Source organism: Cherax quadricarinatus, chromosome 32, assembly GCF_038502225.1.
Source record: "Cherax quadricarinatus isolate ZL_2023a chromosome 32, ASM3850222v1, whole genome shotgun sequence".
Taxonomy (NCBI): domain Eukaryota; kingdom Metazoa; phylum Arthropoda; class Malacostraca; order Decapoda; family Parastacidae; genus Cherax; species Cherax quadricarinatus.
This window is the reverse complement of record NC_091323.1, coordinates 9503540-9524651: the sequence shown is the minus strand read 5'-3', so window position 1 is coordinate 9524651 and position 21112 is coordinate 9503540. Positions and strand designations below refer to the sequence as shown.

General features: G+C 37.7%; 1 protein-coding gene across 1 annotated transcript in view; it reads left to right on the top strand.

Annotated features, from left to right (window-relative positions):
* The window catches only part of LOC128690091 (sodium-dependent multivitamin transporter-like), a gene marked incomplete at its 3' end in the record, with an annotated part of 122674 nt that overhangs the window by 35807 nt on the left and 65755 nt on the right, over nt 1-21112 (top strand). Inside the window, 3 exon segments of the mRNA XM_070090446.1 lie at nt 4012-4497; nt 5854-5984; nt 10360-10548. Coding sequence (XP_069946547.1) covers nt 4266-4497; nt 5854-5984; nt 10360-10548 — 552 coding nt within the window.

Here is a 21112-nt window from a genome sequence, read left to right as displayed (position 1 = left end):
AGTCCTGGAGATGGGAAGTACAGTGCCTGCACTCTGAAGGAGGGGTGTTAATGTTGCAGTTTAAAAACTGTAGTGTAAAGCACCCTTCTGGCAAGACAGTGATGGAGTGAATGATGGTGAAAGTTTTTCTTTTTCGGGCCACCCTGCCTTGGTGGGAATCGGCCGGTGTGATAATAATAAAAAAAAAAAAATATACATATATATATATATATATATATATATATATATATATATATATATATATATATATATATATATATATATATATGTATATATATGTATATATCACTTACCAAACTGAAGCAGGCCAGGAGTCGACCCTACGAACCTTGTACCGCCTCCAAAGACAGCACAAACAATACACGCATCACCTTACCACTACGCCACTGATCCTACAAACACACACACACACACACACACACACACACACACACACACACACACACACACACATATATATATATATATATATATATATATATATATATATATATAAATATATATATATATATATATATATATATATATATATATATATATATATATATATATATACATATATATATATATATATATATATATATATATATATATATATATATATATATATATATATATGTCGTGCCGAATATGTAAAACTGGCCAATTAGCAAGAACTCCTTTAAATTTAAGTCATTTCTAAAATTTTCTCTTATACATTTAAAGATATATTTTTTTCATTAATGATAATGTAAAAATTTATAATTTTGCATCAAAAGAATTTTAGAAAACTTACCTAACCTTATTATAACAAAAACAATTTATTTTAGCCTAACCCAACTAAATATATTTTAGATTTGTTTACAATAATTTAATACTAAACAAACACAGTGAAATATATTTTTTTCGTTAGGTTCAGAATGATTTTGGCGAAAATATTGCATACACAAAATTTCGCTTGTCTTATATGGCAAGATGAGCGTTGCTATTTAAGCCAAGATCGCAAGTTCTGCATATTCGGCACGACATATATATATATATATATATATATATATATATATATATATGTCGTGCCGAATAGGCAGAACTTGCGATCTTGGCTTAAATAGCAACGCTCATCTTGCCATATAGGACAAGTGAAAATCTGTGTATGCAATAATTTCGCCAAAATCATTTTGAACATAACGAAAAAAATATATTTCACTGTGTTTGTTTAGTATTAAATTACTATAAACAAATCTAAAATATATTTAGTTGGGTTAAGCTAAAATAAATTGATCTTGTTATAATAAGGTTAGGTAAGTTTTCTAAGATTCTTCTGGTGCAAAATTAAATTTTTTTTTTTTTAACATTAATGAAAAAAATATATCTTTAAACGTATAAGAGAAAATTTCAGAAAGGACTTAATTTTAAATGAGTTCTTGCTAATTGACCAGTTTTACATATTCGGCACGACATATATATATATATATATATATATATATATATATATATATATATATATATATATATATATATATATATATATATATATATATATATGTCGTGCCGAATAGGCAGAACTTACGATCTTGGCTTAAATAGCAACGCTCATCTTGCCATATAGGACAAGTGAAAATTTGTGTGTGCAATAATTTCGCCCAAATCATTATGAACCTAACGAAAAAAATATATTTCACTGTGTTTGTTTAGTATTAAATTACTGTAAACAAATCTAAAATATATTTAGTTGGGTTAGGCTAAAATAAATTGTTCTTGTTGTAATAAGGTTAGGTAAGTTTTCTAAGATTCTTTTGGTGCAAAATTATAAATTTTTACATCAACATTAATGAAAAAAATATATCTTTAAACGTATAAGAGAAAATTTTAGAAAACACTTAATTTTAAATGAGTTCTTGCTAATTGACCAGTTTTACATATTCGGCACGACGTATATATATATATATATATATATATATATATATAAATATATACATATATATATTATATATATATATATATATATATAAATATATATATATATAAATATATATATAAATATATATATATATATATATATATATATATATATATATATATATATATATATATATATATATATATATATATAATGGGGTCCACCTCTGGTGTAAATTGTGGGACCCATAGCCTCGGAGAAGTGGATAAAAAGGCTTCAAGGAAGAATATTTGGATTTCTTCCTGAAGCCATTTGAATTTTCCACTTCCCCTACCACCCCATCTTTTAAACTATTTTTTTTTACCAATAGGAATATTTTATTACATAATATGGCACAGAAGATTTAAGAGATACATTGTTGATATAAAGGTGGCATATACGGTACATGTTGTTACGTGTGTATCACTGATTATAAGGTGAAAATCTCATCCAGCTCCTCAGAGCTGGGGCGTGTGCCCAAAATGCAGCAGGCATTACTCCTTTGAACAGCCGCACTGAGCCGCTGGAACAGAAAACTAGCTGCCCTGGGATCCCTAGTTACCCTGATGAGTCTTTTTCCCAGCTCCTTAAGGAAATTAGATGCACTCTTTCCCCATGAGCCAAGGGTCTCTGAGCCTATGGGAACAAACATATAATGATGGGCAAGTTCTCCATATTTTCTAGACTTTTGGGACTCCCTAAAGCTGGCAGCTGCCCCTCCTTCCTCCCTGGTGTATTGGAGATATATATATATATATATATATATATATATATATATATATATATATATATATATATATATATATATATATATATATATATATAAACAAAAATATATATATATATATATATATATACCATATACAAACATACATGCATACGTAACACACCGGTTGTCTCCAACTGAGGCACGGTGAGGCGAAAAAGAAGAATCACTTTCACCATCATTCACTCTATCACTGTCTTGTCAGAGGCTCGCCGATAGTACAGTTCAGATGCCCATTCAAATTGTATAATATCTGTACTACTACTTCTGAGTGCAGGTACTGTACTACCCACCTCCAGGATTGACTTCTCTTACAACCCTATCTATAAATATATTAATCAATCATGGTGACATCACGTATCTCTGTCTAACTTGCTGGAAAATAATCTCACTTTCTACTACATACCCTAATATGAGTCTTATTCTCCTCATAAAATCTCTTAACTGCTTTCAGCAACCTACCACCTATTCCATACATTTGCTCCCCTATCCACCCTATCATAAGCCTCTTCTAAATCCATAAATGCAACGAAAACTTCTTTACCTTAATCTAAATATTATTCAGTTATATGCTTCAATGTAAACATTTGGTTTACGGATCCTCTACTCTCCCTAAAGCCTCCTTGTTCATCTGTGATCCTGCTCTCTGTCTTACCCTCAATTTTTTACTCTCTTTTAAGTATACACGCAGTCTGTTAGGTACACAACTTAAATGCGAAAAAAATATAGAAAACACTCAGACCATGGGAAACAAACCAGGGCAGTTACAACCCCTTCAGAGACAGATTTTTTAATTGCCCGGAAGTTAAAAAAAAAACTGGCAAGAAATGACAGAAATACAACACCACTTAGGATCACTACTGGAGTGGAGGCACAGTCAGTGGCCTCCAATCCATGACAACAGATGTTAGTGCCAGCCAATTAAGTCCCACTACATACCATCAATACGATAACATTTGTATTTGCAAACATACTGGGTATAAAGCCATCTACAAACAACAAAATATCTTGCATCAGTGGACTGCTGACAGAGTCAAATTCAATGTTTGTGACTTTCACGGGCTGAGTTAATGTGGGCGAAGGGTTCTTGAATAAAGGAACTGGAGATGTAGTTAATTTCCTCGGTTCAAACTTGCTTAACTCTCAAACCCCAGGCGCTGTGTAAACGCCTATGGGGATTATAATCAGCACTTATCTATGTTTATCAATATTTTTGGATGACGAAGTTTGTATAGAATGTCCACCTTTAAAAATATTCTTCACTCTTTTTTTTTCCTGTATTGTGGATGCTTTTTGTGTGTTTTAGTAACAATGTTTGTTTCTTCCACAGCAAGAAGACTGATGGGTCTGGAAAATAGCTGTAGCCACTGAAAAAATAAAAATTTAAGAACGGAAAAATTCTTGTCGTTACAAATTTCACATGTTAAATGAAAAGCACTAAGTCATCAACAAGAACGAAAATCAAGCCTAAATAAATTTAAAATAGAATAAAAAAAGGGGAATAAATAAAAATAAAAATCAGTAAAACGCAAACAAAAATATAATAATAATATTAAGAGAGAAAGGAAAAACAACAGGAAGAAAATGTTGGAATCAACGTTCGACTGGTCAGCTGGGATGAAAGGCAGCTTCACCTGGGCCGACTACCTGGTCTTCGTCGGGATGCTGGTGGCCTCGATGGCCATCGGCATCTTTTACGCCATCAAGAGCCGCAATAAAGCCAACGATGAGTTCCTCCTGGGAAGCCGCAGCCTCTCCTGCTTCCCGGTCTCCATGTCCCTCCTGGCCTCCTACACATCTGCAGTTCTCATCCTGGGTTAGTGTGGAAGCACATCCAATGAATACTATAAGATAGAAGTCACATCGCTGGGGCCTAATCAATTCACGACTAACCAACTGAACATTAAAATGGTATAAAATACCGACAGGTTGTTAGGTAAGACACATATGCAACAGTTAGGTATCTTTATTTCGAAACGTTTCGCCTACACAGTAGGCTTCTTCAGTCGAGTACAGAAAAGTTGATAGAAGCAGAAGATACTTGAAGACGATGTAATCAGTCCATCACCCTTAAAGGACTGATTACATCGTCTTCAAGTATCTTCTGCTTCTATCAACTTTTCTGTACTCGACTGAAGAAGCCTACTGTGTAGGCGAAACGTTTCGAAATAAAGATACCTAACTGTTGCATATGTGTCTTACCTAACAACAGTAACCAACTGATTGGAAATGAAAAGTAGGAGACGTATAGGTTTATGATAGACCATTACTTTTGGTAATGATAGTAGCAGTAGTTCTAATATCAGAAATCAATCTCTATGTGAACTATCTTGACAGAATGAGATAGGAGGCAAATGACAGCCAATAACTTGAAGACGTTTCTACCTTTGGACCTTGATCTTTCACTATCCAGGAACCGAGACGTCTTCAATAAACGTTCCCTCATAATTAGACAGAAACACAGGCAGCTACACTGTAGCTAAGTCTTCTCCATGCACGGTAGGGTCTTCTTTCAGCCTTTTTCTTATTATGACTTAATAATGATCCAAGAGAGACCGAAAAGTTTTCTTATTTTCATCTCCTATTGATTTCTTGGTTGTGAATAATAAACTGCCGTGTGAAAGAAATATAACGATCTGAATAAGCCTTTCTAAGTCGTCCACGGTCGACTCAGTCACAAACAGTATACCTAATAAGGGTCCACATATAAGGTAGTTTTGCTACTGGTATCGAGCCATTATAAGAGAATTCAGAAAAGGTTATGCTCTCAATATTCAATATCTCTGAGTAAATGATTTTTGCTTTGCAGTAGAGCTGGTAAGAATGAGTAGAAGAAGGATTGGTGTAAGATAGAATAGTGGAAACGATTGTAGGTGTATAGAAAAATATATGCAATATAGGATTAAGTGTGTGTTTATTTTTTTGTCACATGTTTTTGCATCAGGTACATTGTAAAATATATTTAAATTTTTTTATCATGTACTGTTTTACAGTGTCGCTTTTTATAAATCCAGTAATTGTGCACTTTTCTTAAATCATTTTACATTTTCACCTTTTTTTATTAAATCTTGATATTATTTCTTTTATCCGAACTGTTTGACAGTTTCTCCATTTTCAAAACAAATTTTGACTCGCATTTTTTTTTGTTTTATCCCTGGTGTTGGTGGTTCAGGAGGTCCGTCTGAGGCGTACTATCACGGTGTGCAGTGGTGGGTGACCTGCACTCGCAGCATTGCCTTTCTTTTGTCTGCTGTCATCTTCATGCCATTCTTCTATGAGCTTAAACTTACTTCGGTTTATGAGGTAATGCGTCTTGAAACTCAAAGGTAAACACACTTACAATTACACACACACTTACAATAACACACACACACACACACACACACACACACACACACACACACACACACACACACACACACACACACACACACACACACACACACACACATCCACACACACAAAAACAAACACACACACACACACACACACACACACACACACACACACACACACACACACACACACACACACACACACACACACACATTACAACACTTAACCCCCCCCAAAAAAATGGTGGCTTAGAAGGGAAGCCGAAGGCTCAGAGGATCAGAGGAAAATGATTCTGGTAAAGAAAAATGGATGGAAGAGCAATGTAAAAGGATGGAGCAAGAGTGGGAGAGCACACTATGTGAGTTTTCTGCAAAAATGAAGAGGATGGAAGCAGAAATTAAGAAATGGAAGTCACAAGCTGCAGCCCAGAAGCCAGGATAAGGGCCCTAGAATATGAGGTAAATAGGATGAAGCAAGTTACAGGACTGTTGTCCAGAGGCGACATAACATCTGAAGCGGGTACACCCCTACTGAACGAGGAGCCCAACAGAAAGGAAGGATACATGGCTTATGCTAAGGTCCAATCATTCCTCGAAGCAGGGCTAAGGTAGGAAGGGGAAGAGCTGTTGGGAGCAACAATAGCAGTAAAGGAGGGTGGAGAGGGGGATACAGCCCTTGCCAGCAAGACTTACAGGAAAAGGCAAGGGAGACAAAGGCCATATACAAATGGGACCCAATGACACAGAGGGAAAGACAATGGTAGGAGGAGAGGGAGAAGTTAGTGTTTATTCATGGGCTACAGGAGAGCGAGGGGAGAACACACAATGAAAGACGGCAGGAAGAAAACATAAGATTGAAAACATCATCAAGAAGAGGGGGTACTTGAAGGGGAGAAATCGGCCAGTCAAGCTGATTTTCAAGACAGAAACGGTGCAAAACAGGATCCTGCAAGAGAAACCAAGGCTGAAGGAATCATTAACATACAAGAGGGTGTTCCTAGACTGAGAGAGAGCAAGAACAGAAAGACAGCAGCTGAAGGAAAGAACACAGAAGTGAAAGGGGCTAGGAAAACAGACATGGACAGATTCAGCATGAGGACAACCAGTGCAGGGCAGAGCAACAAGCACAAGCACACACAGAACCACCCCCAGAACCCCACAACCAAACACACTATCCCAACACAAACCACAATTCACACTTACAGCCCCCACCCTTCACTACACTGTAGAATACCACAGCACACTGACAGGTCCCTCACCCTCACAGACTCCCCCAGAACACAGTGTTGGATAGGAAACTGAAGGTATGGTACACCAACGCTGATGGAATAACGAATAAGTGGGAGGAGTGGCACGGAAGAGTCAAAGAGGCATCACTGGACATCATAGCTCTCACAGAAACCAAGCTCACAGGAATGATAACAGATGCCATCTTTCGATCAGGATATCAGATCCTGAGGAAAGGCAAAGGGAACAGAGGGGGGTGGAGGAGTGGCAATGCTCGTCAAAAAACCAATGGGGTTTTGATGAGCTGGAGAGAGAGGAGACAGAGGAGAAGCAAGAGACTACATAATAGGAACATCTCAATTTGGAGGTCCCAAGGTAATAATTGCAGTGATGTATAACCCTCCACAGAACAGCAGGAGGCCAAAGCAAGAGTATAATGAGAGCAATAGAGCGATGGTTGACACACTGGCTGAAGTGGCCAGAAGGGCTCATGCGAGCAGGGCAAAGCTGCTGATTATGTGTGACTTCAATCACAAGGAAATCGACTGGGAGAACCTGGAGCCACATAAGGGCTCAGAAACGTGGAGAGCTAAGATGATGAAGATGGTACTGGAAAACCTCATGTACCAGCACGTAATGGACACTACCAGAGAGAGAGAGGAGAGGATGAACCAGCAAGACTGGACCAAGTATTCACCTTGAGTAGTGCAGATATTGAGGACATCATATACGAAAGACCCCTCGGGGCCATTGTTCATGTGGTTCTGAGCTTCGAATACATAGTAGAGTTACAAGTGGAGAGGGAAACAGGAAGGGCAGGACGAATGAAGCCAAACTACAAAAAATGGGACTATATAGGCATGAGGAATTTCCTGCACGTGGTTCACTGGGACAGAGAACTGGCAGGGAAGTCCGTAAAAAAGATGATGGAATATGTGACAACGATATGCATGGAAGCTGAGGAGAGGTTTGTGCTTCAGGGTAACAGAAATAACGAGAAAGCCAGGATGAGCCCTTGGTTCACCCAAAGGTGTAGAGAGGCCAAAACCAAATGTGCTAGAGAATGGAAGAAGTATAGAAGGCAAAGGGCCCAGGAGAATAAGGAGAGAAGTCGTAGAGCCAGAAATGAATATGCACAGGTAAGAAGGGAGGCCCAACAATAATACGAAAATGACTTAGCAGTGAAAGCCAAATCTGACACGAAGCTGTTGCACAGCCACATCAGGAGGAGAACAACAGTCAAGGACCAGGTAATCAGGCTGAGGGAGGAAGGAGGGCAGATCACAAGAAACGACCGTGCAGTATGTGAGGAGCTCAACATGAGATACAAAGAAGTGTTCACAGAGGAGGCAGAAGGGACTCCAGAAAGATGGAGAGGTGGGGTACATCAAGTGTTGGAGACAATAAATACAACCGAGGAAGAAGTGAAGAGACTGCTAAGAGAGCTAGTTACCAAGAAAGTAATGGGGCCGGATAACATCTCTCCATGGGTCCTGAGAGAGGGTACAGAGGTGCTTTGTGTACCACTAACAACAATCTTCAACACATCTATCGAAACAGGGCGACTACCTTAGGTGTGGAAGACAGCAAATGTAGTCCCAATTTTTAAAAAAGGAGACAGACACAAAACATTAAACTACAGACCAGTGTCACTGGTCTGTAGTTTAATGCTGGTATTTGTGAACGACATAACGGAAGGAATAGACCCAGAGGTGTCCCTGTTTGCAGATGATGTAAAGTTGATGAGAAGAATTCAGTCGGACGAGGACCAGGCAAATCTACAAAGGGATCTGGGCAGGCTGCAGGCCTGGTCCAGAAACTGGCTCCTGGAGTTCAACCCCACCAAGTGAAAAGTGATAAAGATTTGGGAAGTGCAAAGAAGACTGCAGAAGGAGTACAATCTAGGGGGCCAGAGAATACAAACCTTACTCAAGGAAAAAGATCTTGGGGTGAGTATAACACTGGGCACTTCTCCTGAGGCACACATCAACCAAATAACTGCTGCAGCATATGGGTGCCTAGCAAACCTAGGAACAGCATTCTGACATCTTAATAAGGAATTATTCAAGACCCTGTATACCGTGTACGTTAGGCCTATATTGGATTATGCACCACCAGTTTGGAACCCACACCTAGCCAAGCATGTTAGGAAACTAGAGAAAGTACAAAGGTTTGCAACAAGACTAGTCCCGGAGCTAAGGGGCATGTCCTACGAGGAGAGGTTAAGGGAAATCGACCGGATGACACTGGAGGACAGGAGAGAAAAGGGGGATATGATAATGACATATAAAATACTGAGAGGAATCGACAAGGTGGACAGAGACAGGATATTCCAGAAATGGGACATAGCAACAAGAGGTCACATTTGGAAGGTGAAGACTCAGATGAATCACAGGGATGTTATGAAGTATTTCTTCAGTCACAGAGTTGTCAGGAAGTGGAACAGTCTGGTAAGTGATGTATTGGAGGCAGGATCCATATATAGTTTAAGAAGAAGTATGATAAAGCTCATTGAGCAGAAAGGGCGACCTAGTAGCGACCAGTGATGAGGCGGGGCCATGAGCAGCCACAGTTAAGTGAGTACACGCACACACATACGATCACAGACGGAACCACACCGGTAAAATCATGTTATTAAGCACCTCCGATCAATGAACTCTCTCATATTAAACTGAACTTAGGGAATGTATTGCAGTGTTTTATTGGTGGTTATTTAGAATATAACTACGTGAGGAAGGAACTATACTGGGATCGAGCCTCTGAACCTTAGTGTCGGTCCCCAATGGACCATTATCAAGTTACGAGTGATAATGGTCCAGTAGGGACAGAAATGCTGTTCATTCTTCGGCTTCAGCTTGTGGTTGTGCTATGAATTGTCGTGTGTTTATTTCTTATAACAAACACTGATTTGTAATATAGATGACTTGTAAATAAGAGAAAGCAAGGACATCATAATCATATATTGCTAGTAGACAAGCTTGTACTGAGACAACATTTCTCTGTGTAGAGTGAAGGAGAGAAACGTTCTCCCAGTAAAAGCTTGTTCCTCAGTTTGGGATGCAATACGCCGTCTCATCCAACACATTGCTTGTACGCTCTGCTTGTTTTTCCAACAGTATTTGGAGCTACGCTACGCCTCACGCTGGATACGGTGTATGGCCGGAGGCATGTTTGTGATTCAGACATTGCTCTATCAGGCTGTTGTCATCTACGCCCCGGCTCTCGCCCTCGCCTCCGTCACAGACTTTCCCCTGTGGGTTTCTGTCATCGCTGTTGGTGTCATCGCGTCGTTGTACACAGCTTTTGTAAGTCTGAATTACTGTTACGTATGCAAATATTATTTTAAGGATTTATAGGGGATTTCAATGCAGCAAGTCTAAAGACAAGGCAGTGTCACTACATGGTAGTAACATGTCTCATACTGTAGACTTTGGAAAGTTAGCACAACTATGAGCTGCTGCCCAGTACAAGTTTTGTATATATATAAATATATATATATATATATATATATATATATATATATATATATATATATATATATATATATATATATATGTCGTGCCGAATAGGCAGAACTTGCGATCTTGGTTTAAATAGCAACGCTCATCTTGCCATATAGGACAAGCGAAAATTTGTGTATGCAATAATTTCGCCAAAATCATTCTGAACCTAACGGAAAAAATATATTTCACTGTGTTTGTTTAGTATTAAATTATTGTAAACAAATCTAAAATATATTTAGTTGGGTTAGGCTAAAATAAATTGCGCTTGTTATAATAAGGTTAGGTAAGTTTTCTAAGTTCATTTTGGTGCAAAATTATAAATTTTTACAACAACATTAATGAAAAAATATATCTTTAAATGTATAAGAGAAAATTTTAGAAAAGACTTAATTTTAAGTGAGTTCTTGCTAATTGACCAGTTTTACATATTCGGCACGATATATATATATATATATATATATATATATATATATATATATATATATATATATATATATATATATATATATATATATATATATATATATATATATATATATATATATATATATATATATAATATATATTTATATATATATATATATATATATCTATATATAAATATATATATATATATATATATATATATATATATATATATATATATATATAAATATATATATATATATATATATATATATATATATATATATATATATATATATATATATATATATATATATATATATATATATATATATATATATATATATATATTATCACACTGGCCGATTCCCACCAAGTCAGGGTGGCCAGAAAAAGAAAAACTTTCACCATCATTCACTCTATCACTGTCTTGCCAGAAGGGTGCTTTACACTACAGTTTTTAAACTGCAACATTAACACCCCTCCTTCAGAGTGCAGGCACTGTACTTCCCATCTCCAGGACTCAAGTCCGGCCTGCCGGTTTCCCTGAACCCCTTCATAAATGTTACTTTGCTCACACTCCAACAGTACGTCAAGTATTAAAAACCATTTGTCTCCATTCACTCCTATCAAACACGCTCACGCATGCCTGATGGAAGTCCAAGCCCCTCGCACACAAAACCTCCTTTACCCCCTCCCTCCAACCTTTCCTAGGCCGACCCCTACCCCGCCTTCCTTCCACTACAGACTGATACACTCTTGAAGTCACTCTGTTTCGCTCCATTCTCTCTATATGTCCGAACCACCTCAACAATCCTTCCTCAGCCCTCTGGACAACAGTTTTGGTAATCCCGCACCTCCTCCTAACTTCCAAACTACGAATTCTCTGCATTATATTCACACCACACATTGCCCTCAGACATGACATCTCCACTGCCTCCAGCCTTCTCCTCGCTGCAACATTCATCACCCATGCTTCACACCCATATAAGAGCGTTGGTAAAACTATACCACCAGGCTCTCGTGGCCTGGTGGTTAACGCTCTCGCTTCACACGGTGAGGGCCTGGGTTCGATTCCCAGCCAGAGTAGAAACATTGGACGTGTTTCTTTCCACCTGTTGTCTATGTTCCCCATCAGTAAAATGGGTACCTGGGTGTTAGTCGACTGGTGTGGGTCGCATCCTGGGACACTGACCTAAGGAGGCCTGGTCACAGACCGGGCCGCGGGGGCGTTGACCCCCGGAACTCTCTCCAGATAAACTCCAGATACATTCCCCTCTTTGCCTCCAAGGACAAAGTTCTTTGTCTCCACAGACTCCTAAGTGCACCACTCACCCTTTTCACCTCATCAATTCAATGATTCACCTCATCTTTCATAGACCCATCCGCTGGCACGTCCACTCCCAAATATCTGAATACATTCACCTCCTCCATACTCTCTCCCTCCAATCTGATATCCAATCTTTCATCACCTAATCTTTTTGTTATCCTCATAACTTTACTCTTTCCTGTATTCACTTTTAATTTTCTTCTTTTGCACACCCTACCAAATTCATCCACCAATCTCTGCAACTTCTCTTCAGAATCTCCCAAGAGCACAGTGTCATCAGCAAAGAGCAGCTGTGACAACTCCCACTTTGTGTGTGATTCTTTATCTTTTAACTCCACGCCTCTTGCCAAGACCTTCGCATTTACTTCTCTTACAACCCCATCTATAAATATATTAAACAACCATGGTGACATCACACATCCTTGTCTAAGGCCTACTTTTACTGGGAAATATTTTCCCCACGACATATATATATGTCGTGCCGAATATGTAAAACTGGTCAATTAGCAAGAACTCATTTAGAATTAAGTCCTCTCTGAAATTTTCTCTTATACATTTAAATATATATTTTTTTCATTAATGTTAATGTAAAAATTTTTAATTTTCCGCCAAAAGAATCTTAGAAAACTTACCTAACCTTATTATGACAAGAGCAATTTATTTTAGCCTAACCCAACTAAATATATTTTAGAATTGTTTACAGTAATTTAATACTAAACAAACACAGTGAAATATATTTTTTTCGCTAGGTTCAGAATGATTCTGGCGAAATTATTGCATACACAAATTTTCAAATGTCCTATATGTCAAGATGAACGTTGCTATTTAAGCCAAGATCGCAAGTTCTGCCTATTCGGCACGAAATACACACACACACACACACACACACACACACACACACACATATATATATATATATATATATATATATATATATATATATATATATATATATATATATTATATATATATATATATACATATGTATATATATATATATATATATATATATATATATATATATATATATATATATATATATATATATATATATTTATATATATATATATATATATATATATATATATATATATATATATATATATATATATATATATATATATATATATATATATATATATATATATATATATATATATATATCTGCAAAACAACCACTCTGAAAGAATAGAGAAATTCCAAGCGCTTTCGTGACTACTCACATTATCAGGGAACTATGAAAGTAAAGCATCCAAGAAAGCTATATAAAGGGTCTGGCCAACACCTCACTATCAGATCCCACAACGGTTAAACACCTGACGCGCGCCGACCCAACTTGGATAGGTCCTTTGCACAACTCACGCACAAACTATTCTACCCAAAAAAATTTAAAAATTATTATTTGTCCAGTGTATTATTAAATTCTTCCCAAATTCTATTAATTATAAATGAAAGAATTTAATAATACACTGGACAAATAATAATTTTTAAATTTTCTTGGGTAGAATAGTTTGTGGGCGAGTTGTGCAAAGGACCTATCCAAGTTGGGTCGGCGCGCGTCAGGTGTTTAACCGTTGTGGGATCTGATAGTGAGGTGCTAGCCAGACCCCTTATATAGCTTCCTTGGATGCTTTACTTTCATAGTTCCTTGATAATGCGAGTAGTCACGAAACCGCTTGGAATTTCTCTATTCTTTCAGAGTGGTTGTTTTGCATATTCTGAAATCACCTGATTACTGTGATCTTATTGCATATATATATATATATATATATATATATATATATATATATATATATATATATATATATATATATATATATATATATATATATATATATATATATATATGTATATATGCAAAACAACCACTGTGAAAGAGTAGTGAAATTCCAATCGTTTTCGTGACTACTCACATTGTCAAGGGACTATGAAAGTAATACATCAAAGGAAGGCAATCAAAGGGCTTAGACCACACCTCACAGTCAACTCCCACAACAAAGTTTTGATGTTACTTCCTTGTTTACGAAAGTTCCTGTTGATGATTTATTAAGTTTCTTATCTGAAGAACTCGTTAATTATGATTTACCATTACCAGTTCCTACCATCATTAAACTTATTAAACTTTGCATTGTTGATGCAAAATTTGTATTTAATGATAAGTTTTACACTCAGAAATTTGGTATGGCAATGGGAAATTCTCTTTCACCTGTTCTTAGTAATCTATACATGGAATTTTTTGAAACAAGATTGCTTAACACATTCCTCCCCAATAGAGCAAAATGGTTCAGGTATGTTGATGATATTTTTTGTCTTATGCCCAAAAATGAAGATATACACAATTTCCTTGGCAAATTAAATAGCTTAGCCCATTCTATAAACTTTACTGTTGAGTTTGAGGAAAATAACTCATTGCCTTTCCTAGATATTTTAATTATTAAGAGTAATAATGAGCTCAAATTTAAAATTTACAGAAAACCTACAAATAACTGTTCCTATGTACACTATTATTCTTCACATCAAGATAAAGTTAAACTGTCTGTTTTCTCATCAATATTTTTGAGAGCTTTACGTATTTGTAGTCCAGAGTTCATAGATGAAGAAATATCCAATATTTATGAAATAACCATTGATCTGAAATACCCGAAAAATGTAATTGATAAATCATTTAAAATTGCTAGAAATACTTTTTACAACCCAAAAAGGGACAACCAACCTTATTCAACTAAAAATATGTTGGTTCTCCCTTACCATGAAAACTTGGTTGATATGCCTTCTCTTCTTAAGACTTTTAATATTAAAGTTGTATTTAAAAATCTTGATACAGTAAAAAAACTTTTGATAAAGAATTCACCCCAAAATGCTGACGGATGTGTCTATAAGATTCCTTGTAAAATTTTCGATAAAGTTTATTACGGTCACACTGGTAAAAGTCTCGAACTTAGATTAAAACAACATAAATATAGCATTAGAACTGGACAAGATTCCAATGCTCTATTTATTCATGTGAGAGATTTTAACCATCCAATTGATTTTCAAAAAGTTGAGAAAGTTCTATCAAACAAGTCTATGGTTGACAGAAATATAATTGAATCTTGTTTTGAAAATAATATGAATATTTCCTTAGGTTTATATAAATTAGATTCATTTATAATTAATAAAATTTGGTTAGAGTTTAATAATACATTGGGCAAATAATAAACCTTATTTCTTGGGTAGAATGATTTGTTGGTGGGTTGTCGTGAGGACCTGTCTAGTTGGACCAGCGGACCTACTGCAGTGTTCCTCTTTTCTTAGGAGTCCGGTATTGTCCCGCGTCAGGTGTTTCTTTGTTGTGGGAGTTGACTGTGAGGTGTAGTCTAAGCCCTTTTATTGCCTTCCTTTGATGTATTACTCTCATAGTTCCTTGACAATGTGAGTAGTCACGAAAGCGCTAGGAATTTCACTACTCTTTCACAGTGGTTGTTTTGCATATTTTATATATATCTTATATATATATATATATATATATATATATATATATATATATATATATATATATATATATATATATATATATATATATATATATATATATATATATATGCAAGGAATTCGCAAGAGCTAGCCAAATATACACAAACACTGATCTCTGGCCGAAGGAGACTCGAACCTACGAACCTTGGAACAAGGTACGCAGTGCTTTACTATTCTCACCACACTGGACAAAATACCTTGGAGCCTAGCTCGCGCTAGACGTTGATCCAAGGCAGCCCGCTTTCAGGGAGAAGGCTTTCAGCTTTTCATCTCATCCCCTGCATGCATCAGCCTTACTAGAGATTGGATCAATGTCTAGCGCGAGCTAGGCGCCAAGGTATTTTGTCCAGTGTGGTGAGAATGGTAAAGCAATGCATACCTTGTTGCAAGGTTCGTAGGTTCGAGTCTCCTTCGAATTCAAATTCAAATTCAAAGTTTATTCTCTATAAGGATTACAATGCTGAGTTTACAGAATTTGGTTATTGTGTGGTTTACTTGTAGTAAAATAATAATTACAGAGTGTACCACTAGAACACCTAGCATGGCTAGGCATTTCGGGCAGACTTAGATTAAATCTTAAGTTTAAAATATTACAAAATTATGAGGTAAGTTGGTATTAAGGCTAAGTGACTAAATACTAGTTTGTGAGTTTAGCAATGTGAATGCTTTTGTTTTGGCACAATACATAGTTTCAGTATTGGAGTATCACAGGCCAACTTATGACTAGTTAAGATTCATTATTTTGAGATTGAGATTGATATTTCTGTTTATGGTCAAATGGGTGAGTGAGTGTAAGTGTTAACCACCAGGTGGTATTCGTGTAATTAGTTGACAGGGTGTATCAGGGAGATAAGATGTTTTCTGATGGTAGTTTTGAAGGTGATGAATGTGTCTGCAGTTTTAGAATTTTCAGGTAGGGTGTTCCAGATTTTAGGGCCTTTGACATACATTGAATTTTTGTAAAGGTTTAGTCGGACACGGGGAATGTCATAGAGATGTTTGTGTCTGGTGTTATGCCTGTGGGTTCTGTCACAACTATCAAGAAAGCGTTTTAGGTCAAGGTTAATATTGGAATTTAAGGTCCTTTAGATGTAGATTGCACAGTAGTAAGTGTGGATGTACTGAACAGTGAGTAAGTTTAGATCTATGAAGAGTGGGGGGGTGTGTTGCCAGGGATGGGATTTAGTGATTTTTCTTACTGCGGCTTTTTGTTGGGTTATTATTGACTTTAGGTGTGTTGCTGCAGTTGAACCCCAAGCACAGATAGCATAGGTGAGGTATGGATATATAAGTGAATGGTATAGTGTGAGAAGGGCAGTTTGTGGCACGTAGTATCGTATCTTGGAGAGGATCCCAACCGTTTTGGATAGTTTTTTGGTTATGTGTTGGATATGGGTGCTGAAGTTCAGGTTGTTGTCGAGGTATAGGCCTAGGAATTTGCCCTCATTACGCCTGGCAATTAGAGTGTTGTCGATCTTAATGTTAATTTGCGCATCTCCTGCTCTGCTACCAAACATAATGTAGTAGGTTTTGTCAGTGTTAAGCGTAAGTTTATTGGCTGTCATCCAAGTCGATATTTTGATCAGCTCCTCATTAACAATGGTGTTGAGGGTGGCAAGATTAGGGTGAGAGATGACATAAGTCGTGTCGTCAGCAAAGAGAATGGGGTTCAGGTGTTGAGATACGTTTGGAAGATCATTGATATTTATGAGGAAGAGCAGGGGACCAAGGACACTTCCCTGCGGAACTCCAGTATCAAGTTGCTGTGTTGTTGATGCTGTGTCTTTAATGGTGACATACTGATACCTATTAGTAAGGTAAGATTTTAAATATGCAAGCGCATGGCCTCTTACACCATAATGGTCAAGTTTGTGGAGTAGGATGCCGTGGTCAACTGTGTCAAAAGCTTTTCTTAGGTCAATAAAAATTCCTAGTGGATATTCCTTATTTTCCAATGCTGTGTAAAGCAGATCTAGCATTTTTATGATTGCATCGTTAGTGCTTTTATTTTTCCTGAATCCAAATTGGCAGGGGTTGAGTATGTTTTGTGCCGTTATAAATGAATATAGTCTCCTGTGCATGAGTTTCTCAAAGATTTTGGATAGCAATGGTAAGTTTGATATTGGCCTATAGTTGTTTAAATCTGTAGGGTCACCACCTTTATGTATTGGTGTAACCCTTGCCGTCTTGAGTGGTTTCGGGAAGGTGCTAGTTTCTAGTGACTTGTTAAAAAGATCAGACCAGAGATCAGTGTTTGTGTATATTTCGCCTGCTCTTGCGAATTCCTTGCATTGTTAAAATCTCTAGTAAGGCTGATGCATGCAGGGGATGAGATGAAAAGCTGTAAGCCTTCTCCCCGAAAGCTGGCTGCCTTGGATCAACGTCTAGCGCGAGCTAGGCGCCAAGGTATTTTGTCCAGTGCGGTGAGAATGATAAAGCACTGCGTACCTTGTTCCAAGGTTACTAGGTTCGAGTCTCCTTCGGCCAGAGATCAGTGTTATATATATATATATATATATATATATATATATATATATATATATATATATATATATATATATATATATGTGTGTGTGTGTGTGTGTGTGTGTGTGTGTGTGTGTGTGTGTGTGTGTGTGTGTGTGTGTGTGTGTGTGTGTGTGTGTGTAGGAAGGTACCACCTCTGGAACTGTGCTGGAGACCCCTCATCCTCAGAGAAAATAATAAAGTTACTTCAAGGGAAACTCAAGGTTCTGCCTGGAGCTGTTTGAATATTGTCTTTTTCCCTACCACCCCCTATATTCTATATTCTATGTAGACTTTATTTTATGAGAAAATACACTGAGAAAAATACAGTAGGGAGCAGAACAACATAGATAGTATTTTAGAGCCTACATCTCGAATACTTCATCCGGCTCCCCGGTGATGGCTCGTGTGCCCAGACTGCTACAGGTAATTTCCCTCTGGATGGATCGCAACACTGAGTCTCTGAAAGATTAAGGTGGCCGCTCTGTGATCATTGGTTTCTGTGATGAGTTTTTCTCACTGAGGAACTCTAAAGCACACTTTCCCCATGCGCCAAGGGTCTCCGACCCTACTGGGATGAAGTTATAGCAAGTGGGCAGACCTTCATATTTGGAGGTCTTCTGGGTCTCCCTGTAGCTGGCGGCTCCACCCCCTTCAGCTTCAGAGTATGGAAAGTAGGTATCTGCCGGTGTGGCGGCACAGGCGTAGTCCCAGGCAATCTGCTTACCATCCTTCCAGGGTAGCATAGTGGCGCTTTTGACTTCCGTCAGACCTCTGTACTTGGAATTCCCGTTGAACTGGGTAACGAGCTGTAGCGAGGCTTCTCTTTATGATGTCGTTGACCTTCTCATGTCTAGTATACTTCTCTTCTGCTGTGTAACATGAGACCATGAAGTCCGAATTGATCAGCCGTCGCTCTGCTGCAAATACGGTGAGCATGGGGGCGGCTAGGCGATGATCAACACCAATCCGAATGGCCTGTGGGACGAGTTGAGTGCCCATGGAGGAATTTGGAACTGCTAAGGGGAAATCTGAATGTGGTGCACTCACCGCTAGGAGACGAGCTTTGTCCTTTCCTGAAGCATTGGTGAGCATTGTGTTGGCGATTTTTTCCAAAATCGGTTTGTCACAGTGGGACTGTTTGTGCTCTTTGAGAGGAGCTAGTCTGCAGGAGGAGTCTGTAAGGATGTCCCACCACACGGCTGCTTCAGTGAACCTGGGGTCTTGAGCTCCTACCGCACCTCTCAAGCGTTCGGGGACAATCTCCTTGAATAGTCCACTGGAAGCCAAACACGAGGACAGAAATGCAGGTAAAGTTACCTCTGATGCCTTTTGCACCCCTATACCTCCCAGTCGCACTGGGAGAGTTGCCTGATCCCATTGCTGATCTTCCAGTGATAGATTCAGTGCCTTCTTAAAGATTGATCTCAGGAGTAAGTCATATTTGTAGAATGCTGGGTTATCAAAAGAGGGTGCGCACCTCAGGAAGTAAGTGAGTCTTGGCAGAGTAAGGCACCTTGCGAGGAGATACAGGGCATCATGGGCATCAAGATCCCTTATTCTCTCCTCTGTTCTCTTCAGGTCATTCAGTTTGTCCTTGAGGACTGTGTCGATGGCCTGATGACCTAGCGGTGCTCCCAAGATGGTACTCTTGGATGGAGTGGAAGTCGAAACTTCAGGAAGGATTGTTCACACAGTTCTGATTATATCCTGGTTCCTTGTGATGATTTCACACTTGGAGGGATTGAGGATGAGTCCCAAGGCTTCTCCTTGTGTCTTCACCAGTTGTAGGTCCTCTAGCAGGGACTCTTCAGTACCTCCCAGGGTGCCATCATCCAGGTACCAAATGTTGAGTTCGCAGCGCAGGCTGGAAGTTAGTTCTCTTACCGCCAAGCAGAAGAGAAGTGAATATCAAAATGGTATAAAATACCGACAGGTTGGTAAGACACATAGGCAACAGTTAGGCATCTTTAATCCGAAACGTTTCGCCTACACAGCATGCTTCTTCAGTTGAGTATAGAAAGTAAGCAGGAGCAGTAGAGATGTGAGGACGATGTAATCAGTCCATCACCCTTGAATACTGTGAAGACTGATTACATCGTCTTCACATCTCTACTACTCCTGCCTACTTTCTGTACTTGACTGAAGAAGCCTACTGTGTAGGTGAAACGTATCGGAATAAAGATAACTAAATATTGCCTATTTGTCTTACTTACCAAAAAGAGAAGTGGAGCGAGTGGGTCAACCTGCTGAACTCCCTCTGATGAGGGAATTTCATGTGTGCCAAACAAAAGAATTGATGGTTTGCTGCGGCCAGGTGAAATGAAGAAAAAAAAATGGGGAACCGATCCTGAACAGCTGGCAAGACCACATCTCTTTTCACCATATTAAAAGCATTATATATATATATATATATATATATATATATATATATATATATATATATATATATATATATATATATATATATATATATATATATATATATATATATATATATATTTATATATATATATATATATATATATATAAAATTTTGTCATTCGTCACTGAATGCTTTCTAATAAATTTATATCCATTCTGTAATTCGGAGACCAGAACTGAGCTGCGTAA